The 10,598-nt window shown below is 57.8% G+C and overlaps 1 protein-coding gene across 1 annotated transcript in view; it reads left to right on the plus strand.

Moving 5' to 3' along the window:
• COL27A1 (collagen type XXVII alpha 1 chain) overlaps window positions 1-10,598 on the plus strand; it is a 128,026-nt gene that overhangs the window by 88,910 nt on the left and 28,518 nt on the right. Inside the window, exons 30-35 of the mRNA XM_040482080.1 lie at window positions 42-95; window positions 1,145-1,198; window positions 2,093-2,146; window positions 3,420-3,473; window positions 5,349-5,402; window positions 9,589-9,696. Coding sequence (XP_040338014.1) covers window positions 42-95; window positions 1,145-1,198; window positions 2,093-2,146; window positions 3,420-3,473; window positions 5,349-5,402; window positions 9,589-9,696 — 378 coding nt within the window. The remainder of the gene's footprint in view (window positions 1-41; window positions 96-1,144; window positions 1,199-2,092; window positions 2,147-3,419; window positions 3,474-5,348; window positions 5,403-9,588; window positions 9,697-10,598) is intronic.

The following is a 10,598-nucleotide window of genomic DNA, read 5'->3' on the forward strand; positions in this document are numbered from 1 at the left end:
CAGCTGCGAAGGGACTAAGTCACCTCTGTCCCTCTCTGCAGGGCATCCCGGGTCCCTCAGGCCCTCCGGGCACCAAGGGCCTCCCAGGAGAACCGGTAAGTGCCCTCTTGCCCCCCTCTTTTGCCTCTTTGCCCCCCGGCAGGCTGGTCTCAGATGGGCCACCTCTGGGAGTGTGGGACGTGGTCATATAAGAAGGAGGCTGGAGGGAGACAGTACCAGGGCCCTGCTACCCTGATGGGACAGGCCTCGGAGGGTAGAGAGAGTGAGCGCTGGCCAGGGAGCTCAGGAGCTCTGGGCTTGAGTCTAAGCACCCTTGTCCTCCAGCCTAGTTTTCTTGCAAGCGAGATGGGAATAAATTGTCCTTACCTTGCCATCCTGTTGTGAAAATGAACCGGTAACGTGTACAGAGTGCTCAGCACAGACTAAAGCTGAGGGAACAGAGTGCTTGAGGTCACCAAGTGGGGAAGGATGGACATCGGGGAGACAGGGGTCACAGGGGCCGGTCGCTTCAAGCCGTGGGGAGAGCTTGCTCTTGCTCCCAAGGGCCACAGGAGACAATGAGTGATTTGAAACCGAGGTGGCCCTTTAGGAGGTCTCCCTGGAAGGATGGGTTTGGAGAACAGCCCAAGTGTCAGGGTGCCCCACGAGGAGGCAGTGGAATTGTACTGCTGGGGAGGGACAGGAGAGGATGGTCTCGAGAGGTGCAGGAGGAGGGTTCCCTGCCTGGGGCAGGGGGAGCACGGGAGGCTTCTGCCCCCCAGAGCCATGCTACAGTCCCACATCTTGAGGCCCAAGAGACGCCATTTTGAACACTGAATTGAGCAGGAGCAGGGTGGGGGTTTCTAGAGGTGGGGCCCAGGTGGGAGGTGTCCAGGCAGAGGGAATGGAGTGAGCAAGTCTGCTTGGAGAGCTGGAAGGTTTCTGAGTAGGGGAGGGCCCTCTGAATTTGAAGGGGGAGGAACAGGAGAGAGTGCAGGCGATAGAGGGGTGGCAGGAGACCAATAGGGAGGGGGGAGCTGCAGACACAGGCTGTGGGGGGCGTGGGCCGCAGAGTCCCAGATTCTATGGATCCTCTCCCTCATCCGCCCCTCCAGAGGGCCCAGGCTGCCGTCTCGAAACTGTTGTGTGTCTGTCTGTCTTCCAGGGCCCTCAGGGACCCCAGGGACCACTTGGCCCTCCTGGAGAGAGGGGACCTCAGGTGAGTGCTCAGGGCCCCTTGTTTGTCCCAGGACGTTGCTGGGGAGACATCAGCCCCTCGAAGCCCTCCTCCTCAGGGGGTCCCCGGCCTGGCCTGGGAGGGGGATGGTCATGTCCTGTGTCCCACAGAAAGTGAAGGTTAGGCACCCTGGCAGGAAGGGCAGATCCGCCTTAGGCATAAGGGGAGGGGCTGGGCTCCCTGTCCCAGGGGCTGCTGTGTGCCTGGCCTGCAGGGGTCCCGGGGCCCTCACGGGGGTTGGCAGTGCCTCTTCTGTGGCACCGGGGAAAACAACAACGCCGCACCCCACCCCTGCTGGGACTTCACCTCGGCACTGAGGTTTGACTGCAGAGAGAGCCCTCTTGAGGCCATGCAGCAGAGGGCTCCCATGGGGCCTCTGACACCTCTGCCTTATCCAGAGAAAACTGAACCACGGCATTGGGTTCGTGCAGGGGCGGTGGCCATCCCCATGATGGTAACTCAGACCCCTCCCCACCTTAGTCATCCCGCCCAGCTTTGGAGGGGAGGACTGGGATCAGTCAGCCCTGAACACAGCCTTTATTGGCTTCTTCCCCTGTTGTTATGTGAATCCTGAAATTTCCCTCCCTGTGCTTGCCAAGGGGCTCCTAATGTGGTAAACCACACTCGTGGGGAAGGAGAGGGCTCCAGCAGCCTCAGGGGAGCCCCGAGGCTCAGCACCCTGGGCCCAACCACCACCCTCGCTATGATCCCAGCTGCCAGCTCCGAGAAGGCTGCAGCCTGCTCCCAACTCTGTGTCTCATGCTGTGTGACCTCAGGCACGTTCCTTGCCCTCTCTGGGCCTGCTTAAGTTATCTCCTCCCTTACAATCAGAGGCCAGCCCTTGCTGTAGGAGGGACCAATGGCATTTGTTTGCAGGGGCCTCCCGGTGCAGTAGGAGAGCCGGGCCTTCCTGGGGAAGCCGGGATGAAGGTAAGGCAGGATGAAAGAGAAAAGTGACTTGTTGAAACCAGCGCCCAGCTGGCGGCCACGTCCTCCCCACGGAAGAGAAACGGGCCTTTCTTGTGCCGGGATAATGAGTTCTCTGTGCTCCTGGCCGGGGAGCGGGTCCTGGCTATGGCCACAGTGGAGGGCCCAGCTGGCCGGGAGCCCCTGCCCCTGCCCCCTGCCCCCTGCCCGGTGGTGTTTTCTCTGGCACCTGCCCCACGCTGGGGCAGCCGCACCTCCTGGCCTCCCACGATACTATCTGTATCTCAGCACCCGTGCCCCTCATTACCTGCCGGGAAACAGGCGCCCATTGATACCTGGGCTCTGGGGAGGGCCCTCTCCCCTCCCTGCTGTGGGAGAGGATGCGGCTCCCTACGCAGGCCCCGGGGCTGATGAGTGACGCTGACAGCCTGAGGGCCTTGTTAGGCAGGGCCTGGGGGAGCCCGCAAGGGTCTGTGGGACTAGAGGCGGACACCCCCTCCCTGTCCGTGCCTGAGCCTCCCTGCCATTCGGAGGGAGTTGGACCAGGCTTGGGACTTTGGTTGTTGACTTAGTTCTAGAATCCTTTGCGTGAACAATGCAGAAAACCAGCCCGTATATAAAACAGACAGAAATGGGATCCTTCTGGTGGGGGCAGGGCTGGGGGCTCAGAGCCCCTCCTCCTTGGGCCCTTGGGGCATCAGCACGGAGGGAGACCAGTGCGCACATGCCCACACGGTCATCTTCCGGGGGGCGGGGGACACCATTCTGGCTCATGTAGGGCCTCTTCCTCCTTTGGGTTTCTCTCCAAGGCTCTCAGGGGAGCCAAGAAGGTGGGCAGCCACAGAGTTACCGTCCCTGCATCCGATCCTCCCTGGAGCCTAACTACCCAGGTTTGGATCCTGAATCTGTCACTTATTAGCCTCATGGGCTCGGGCTAGTTCTGTCACCCCACGGTCTGCAGTGTCTTCCTCCGGAAAAGAAGACACCTTTCCTGGCAGGGTCGCGGTGAGGGATCACACGGGAAATAAAAAGGCAGTTAGAACAGTGCCGTGTCCACGTGAGCCTGATGGTGGTGGTGGCCGTGGCGGTCCTGACGTGGCCAGGGCGACCGTGGAGCGGAGGCTCTGGTTGGCATTTTACAATTTCGCTTTGGTCCTTGGAAGAAGGTGCTTCCCCAGCTCCCCACCCAAATCTGAGCTGGTGAGAACTGGAGGGTGAAGTCAGGGCTGGGACTGGCCCCACCCACCCCCATGGACTTGTGTTTGGCTTCTCCTAGGGTGACCTTGGGCCTCTGGGCACCCCTGGGGAGCAGGGCCTCATTGGGCAGCGGGTAAGTCGAAGCAAATTCATTCTCCCTGGAAAGCCACCTGAGGGGCGCTTGGGTGGGGGGAAGGGCTTCACTCAACCTCCCCGAGCCTCAGGGAGAAGGAGACCCTGAATCCCTTCAGCCTCATCCCATCTATCTCTCTTGGTGGGCCAGCATTTCCACCCTGTAGAGGCACTCTTCGAAGAAAAGGGTTCTGTGGTCAAAGTGGTCAAAGCGGTCAAAGCGTCTGGGACTCACTGCATGCTCCGTGTTCCCTCTTACGTCTCAGCAGTAGCATTCTCAAGGCTCTGAGAAGGCCTGCAGCCAAGAAACTGGTTCCTTTTGGATTCATCCAGGGCCCCCAAACTTACTGACCTGCAAGCACTTTTACTGAAAAACACCTGTTTTTCATCCCTGAAAACTGTTCCATGGAAGGTGATCTTCCCCTTTACTGGAAGAAACCCACAAAGCTTTTCTTTCTCTGTGAAGCATTGGGATGCCTCTCTGTCTACCTCTCTATGCTCTGTGCCCAGTTTACAAGGTCTCTGCCTGAATGTGGCCTGGGGTCCCGGGAGGGGTACAAAGCAGGCATCCCCTAGCACCTGATGGCTGCAGAATGTGGAGTCCGGCAGGGAGGGGGAGTTAGTGTGGGCCTCAGTTCGTGGGGACACCAGGCCCAGCCCAAGCCCCCCCTCATTTCTCACCTTTCCCGTTTTTCCATTGCCTCTTGCTCCCCCCTGCCCCGAGTTAACAGAGGCTCCACAAATTGAGTTAGGACACAGAAAGAGCGAGAAAGATCACGGGGCGGGAGACGATGAGTGTGGAGCCTGAAGCCGTGAGATGGCAGCGCTTGTGTGTCAACGAAGACTGATCAGTGCAGTTTTCTGGGAGTGCCATGTTGAGAAGGATCCCGAGGCTCCACGCAGGCGCAGTAGGGAAGAGAATGACTCTCAGAGCACTGGGAACAGAGCAGTGAGTGACCGGAGGCCTTGTCCTCATGGGGCCACGTCCTGGTGAATCCATTAGTCTGCGCGCCTGTCACGCCTTTGCCATCCCTGCATCTGACGACTTCTGAGGCTCCTCAGAAGGTGCTGAAACGGCTATGAGCTCTGAAAGCAAAGAGAGACCCAAACACCCGTGACGGCCGTTTGGAGAACTGAAAAGTCCAGGGGCATCTCTGGAGCTGGGACTGCAAGCAGAGAATCTAGCCCAGGGCCAGATGGGGATTCCGGGGCTTGGTATCCTTCCCAGACTTGCTGGCAAAAAGAAAAAAAGAAAAAAAGTCTTAAGTTTGGCCTGGCTGTCCTCATCTGAGAAATGGGATTCCACCGAGGAGTTCCATGAGAGCCCGCTCCAGTTCCAGAAATAACGTACCTAGTGGCTGGCGTTTGTGGGGTGCTTATACTGTGCCTTACAGGAGCCCTTAAAGGAAGGGGTATCAGCCCAATTTTCAGGGGAGAAGACAGGTGCCCGTGGGGGGCTAGGTAGTTTGCTCGTGGTCACGCTGCCGGTGAATGGGAAGCCTAGTTGGGGGACTGAGGTCCGGGTGGCATCGAAGCCTTTCTCGAAGCCCTGGGCAAGCACCGCCTCCCAGGCCGGCCAGCCAACTTGGACACTGCAACTCAGGACCTCCTGCCGCCCTCACCTGACCAACCCTGCAGATAGAGCAGGCTGTGGCTTGGGGGCTGCTCCTCCTTTCTGAAGAGGGTGCCTCAACCCCCCTGCTCGCTCACTAATTCAGCCACCGTTTACCGGGCACCTGCTCTGTGCCAGGCATGCCAGGGCCCTACTGCCCGGAGACAGGGTTGGGGTCCTGCCCCAGGGAGGGGGAGGAAGTAAAAGCACATGGGGCCCCCTCCCCAGTAATGTCTCCTCATCTTTCCCCACCACCCTTTGCAGGGAGAGCCGGGTCTTGAGGGTGACGGTGGCCCTGCAGGGCCCGATGGGCTGAAGGTAAGCATCCTTCTGCTGTAGGGTCTGGGGGGCAGGAGGAGGTGTTCTGGAAGTGCCTTCTACCTCTGCCCCCACTACCCTCCCATCCCAGACCTAAGTTTTCTCTCAGAAGCACTGTGTTCCCATAAAGCTCTGAGAGCAGACCTCTGGCTCCTATTGAAGGCAGCGCTGTCCAGCACTGCAGCGGCCTCCTGCCCCGCTTGGACGGGGGCCTAGGAACCCTCCCCACCTTCCGCTGCTCGCTGCTGCCCTTCTCCTGAAAACAACAGCTTCTCTTGGTTAAGGGTAGTACCTGAGCACCTGCTCCGTGCCCGGCCCAGGGCCAGCAGCTTTGATATCTGGGATCTTCCAAACATCCTAAAAGATCAGGAAAATCAGAATCGCCACCCATGACCTGTAAGCCACTATTTATGGCGGACTAGTCACATATGTATCAGGTACTATACTAAGCCCTTCGTGTCGTGTCACACCTCAGTTAATGGTCCGGGATCAGTTCTGTCTTTAAATGAGGAAACTGAGGTTCAGAGAGGTTAAGCAACTTGCCCAAGGACGCACAGCCAAGACCCAAGCCTCAGCTACCTCTTTGCACCATGCGCCCAATCTAAAGATGAAGAGACTGAGGCTCAGAAGGAGGCAGAGGCACACTCATCCAGAGTCTGTGGCTGAGTGGAGAATCCAAAACTCAAACCCAGGGTTCACTGGCACCAAAGCGTATAGGCCTAACTCTGCCCCGCTGCATCCCGGAGATTCCTCTGTCAGCCACAGAGGCTGGCACTTTCAGGAGGTGCCAGGGCTCCCCTGAACCCCGGGGCAGGCTGGCACCACTCTCTGACTTACCAGCGCCACCTCTAGCCCAGGCCTGTCCCTGGCTGCCAGCCCTGGCCCTGCCCTGGCATAGGAGGTGGGCTTTTCCCAGGGCTGATCTGTCACACTGTGACTCAGCTCCCCAGCCCAGGGTCCCAAGTGCCACATCCCAGGCTGCCCTTTGTCAGCCATTTACTCTCATGTGACCTCGCATAAGCAGCCCATCTCCAGACCTCCACTCCCACTGCCCTGTCCCCGTAATTGCCCTGGGTCCCAGGCCTCCCCATCTACCAGGAAACCTCGATGACGGTGATGTGGCCCCTGGCTGGCTCTGCTTCTGCCTCTGGTTTTTCTTGCAAGGCTGAGAGCGCCCCCTGTCTGCCATCCGGCAGCCTTCTCTCCTCTCCAACGCGGCTGCATCCTAGGATACAGCCAGGTCCTGGCCGGGGAGACCCGGAGCCACCTGAGAGCCCCCCCCACACCCTTTGCCAAATGTCCGCTTGAACTGCGGGGACACTGAGGAACATTCTGGCTGAGATGCTCTGTGTACTCACCATGTGCTTGCACCAACTGCCTTGACGCCTTTACATGAGTGAACCCATTCAGTCCTCCCAGGTACCCTGGGGGCTAGATTCGTCACCCACCCACTTGACAGATGAGGAAACTGAGGCACAATGCGAGGGCCTCTCCCACTTCTGGACAGCCACCTTTCTTCTCCTTGGGATCTTGCTGAGGTGGGAGGAGAGTGGGGGCTTGGAGGGGTGGGTGCCTCACACAGTCTTTTCTGCTCTTATCTCGGCTCTTGGTCCTGGCTTCTTCCTCTTTCACTCCCTTTCAAAGCCAGTTCTACCGTAGACCTTGGGCCCGAGTAGCTGCTCAGGTGCACAGTATCTTCCCTGGTCCTCACACGAATCCCAGGAGACCATCTGGTGTCTTTATGGTGTTTTGTCTAAGAATCACCTTCGTGGTGAAACTAACCTCTCGGACACGCACAGCACTCAATAGTTTATATATAGAGCGCTTTTACGCTGATTATCTCTTTTGAGTTTGCTGACCAGCAGATGGTGGTGGTGATGCCTCCTAGTAGAGCTAACCTTTATCCAGCATGCACGCACCAGACACCTTGCTAAGCTACTCGCGTGGATTAGCTCTTTCAATCCTCATAGTGACCCTTTGCTGCTTATTTTACAAGTGAGGAAACTTGGGGTGACTGGGTGGCTCAGTCAGTTAAGCGTCTGAATTCAGACTGGGTCATGATCTCACAGTTCATGGGTTCAAACCCCGCGTCAGGCTCTGGGCCGACAGGTCGGAGCCTGGAGCCTGCTTCCAATTCTGTGTCTCCCTCTCTCTCTGGCCCTCCCCTGCTCGCACTCTGTCTCTCTCTATCAAAAATGAATAAATGTTAAAAAAAAATTAACAAATGAGGAAACTTGCCCCGGGTCACACCGCTGTTGAGAGGTAGCAGCAAGATTTGAATTTAAGCAACATAACCCCAGGGGGGAGGGAAATATTGTCCCCTGCGCAGAGAACCTTGGAATTGGAAAGAACCAGAACCCTAGGGTCTCACCCGTGCTCTGCCACTGACTCACATGTGCTAATGGGAAGTCTCCTCTCTCTGGGCCTCAGTTTCCCCATGTGTAAATCAAGAAGGTTGAGTTAGACATCTTGTAAGGCTCTTCTGAGCATTGGCGGATGTCCTAGGACTCTAGGATTCTCCAGGACCCCCCAGACCCATTCTGTCGGGGGTCCACCAGGACACCACCCCTGCTGTGTGGGAGCCTGGGATGTGGGGCTCTGGGTAGTCCCTGGAGCCAGAGCCCCTGTAGGACTCAGGTTGAGGCCCCTCTCTGTAAACAAGCCTGGCTACCTGGAACAGGCTGTCTGCCTCGGAGAGCTAGGAGAGCAGGTGGCCAGAGATGACAAGCCAGAAGGGGAGCCCTGGGGCTGGAGTCTGCAGGAGTCATGTGGGAAGCACCCCGTCTGTATGCCGGGCTTGGCTCGGAGCCTGAGAATCTCAGTGGGCAGGGATCTCAGAAACCAACCTGTCCAGCCCTCTCCTGGTGCCCAGATCTGCTCTGCACTGGCCCACACCTCAGCTTGGAGCCTCCCTCCCTTATCCATGCCATTCATCTCTGGACTCCTCCCCATTGGGAAGTACCCCCCGCCTCAGCTGGGCTAGAAATTTCCCCAAGAGGCCCCTGTACCAGCCTCCTCTGCCCAGAGCCCAGGCCCCGGGCCCCAGTAGGTCCAACCTGAAGGATACGCTCTCAGCAGACCTGTTCCCAGTCTCCGGCTTCATGCCCTCTGCACCCTGATCTTTGTCCCGGACCCACACCAGTTTATCAGTGTTCCCTGCGAAGTGTGGTGCTGGAGAGCAGAGCTGGCCAAGACATGCTCCCCTTCTCCCAGCCTGCTCCCCCACCCTCCTGTCCGTGACTTCATACCCTTTCCCACGGTCTCTCTGCACAGTCCCAGCTCAGTCTCTTGCAGACTGGCCACGAGCCCCCGCCGGGCCTGCCAGCCGTGATGGGGGTGGCCTTCTGACAGGCGCCACCCTGCTCCTCTGTGGCCACGGCCCGTGCTGCACCCCTCACACCTGCTCTGCCCGCGGGGCCCTGGCCTGGCACAGATCCTGGGCAAGTGCCGTGCGAGTGCTAACTGTCGTCCCCTGGACGCAATCCGTGCTCTGCAGCCGGCGAGAGTGAGGGCCGAGCAGTCAGCGATGGGAGACGGTGCTCATGGTCTAGTCAGACAGCAAAAACGCAAAACAAAGGAGATGGAACCGTGCAGTGCAGTTGGGTTATGCCTTTAAAGCTGCATAGACTGGACTGCTAAGTAGCCTCATGGCTTTGCCACAGCTGTCCCACCAGTCCGAGCCCAGGACTAACAATGGAAACCGTGACCTGTTCCTTATTATTGTTACTGTAAACTGTTTTCGTGTAAGCAAGTGCTGAAAATGCAACTCAGAAAAATGGAGCTAGTTCTGAGGGTCAGGATCGGGTGAGCTGTTTTCCTTTTTAAAAATGTCCTTCAGCGTCTTAAGACTCTTGTCCTCCCAGTGTGTCCCTGTTGGGGAGACATAGTTGAGGCTCCCAAAGCCACCCCCTTCCTGTGAACTCCTTGGGGCGGGAGTGGTCAGGGTTCTGTGTTCCCTCTGGGCTGCCTCCTCACTGGCCCAGGCACCATGGCAGGGGTATTCCCTGTGCCAGCCAGGCCATGCCACCTGACCCTTTTGGTGGCTCCGGGAACAATCAGGGGACTCCAAGGGCTTCTTGGCTGTGGACATCCGAACGGAGCCCTGAGGTTTAGCGCTTCTGTTGGGCTTAGTGACTAATATCTTCTGTCTCTCTCTCTCTCCCCTCCCCATTCCCCTTCAACCTAGGGGGACAGGGGTGACCCCGGGCCTGATGGTGAACGTGGTGACAAGGGTCAGGAGGGACTGAAGGGCGAGGATGGGCCCCCCGGGCCCCCTGGCATCACTGGCGTCCGGGTGAGTATGTGTGACTGCATGCCAGCACTTGGGGCTTCTGGGGGGGGACACGACTCGAGCCTGCTCAGGCAGTGGGACAGGAGGGGGGGCCTTTTGATAGCAGTCCCTTGAAGGCCTTCCCCTGTATCCTTCCTCCACCTGGGAGCTTCCCAGAGAACCAAGCTGACCATGTCCCTCCCTCGCCTAGCCCTCCCATGGCCAGCCCTCAGACTGGCACCTCACACTCTTCAGTCTGGCTTCCACACCCTCTGCAAGTCCGGCCCTGCGGGCCTTGTCCCACATTCAGCCACACTGGATTTAGCAGGGAGGATTTAGCAGGAGGGGCATCAGCCAAGATTCTCCACTAGGAGCTTGCTGTGTGACTCTTCACTTGCCATCACCCTCTCTGGGTCACGTGCTTGGTATGGATTTGGAAGGAATGCGTGCTGAGATCACTTTAGGCTCCAACATTCCAGAGGCTCTTTCTTAGCAAACTTCTGAGTATCATGGTTGTGGGATGGGCAGCGACATGTGGCAGAAATAGCCCTGGGTCTAGAGTCCAAAGGTTAAGTTCTGGCTCGAGCACCCGCTATCTGGGTGACCTTAGGCAGATCGCTGCTGCCTCTCTACGAGCCTTGGCCTTCTTATTTAAAGAGTCAATGAAACTTTGGAAAAGAAAGTGCTTTATATTATGTGCCAGAAAAAAAATATCATCTTTAAGAATTTGGAAGAGGAAATGATTGGAAGCTGCTGGTTGTGGTCATGATAGTGGTAGTATATTGATGGTTGGGTGCAGGTGTTGATGATGGTCACAGTGGTGATGGTATTGGTGATGGTGGTGATGGTGATGATGGCGGAGATGGTGATGATGATGGCGGTGGTGATGGTGGTAGAGATTGTGGTGATGGTAGTGGACATGATGA

This window comes from Herpailurus yagouaroundi, unplaced genomic scaffold, assembly GCF_014898765.1.
Source record: "Herpailurus yagouaroundi ecotype Mexico unplaced genomic scaffold, PumYag 160, whole genome shotgun sequence".
NCBI lineage: Eukaryota > Metazoa > Chordata > Mammalia > Carnivora > Felidae > Herpailurus > Herpailurus yagouaroundi.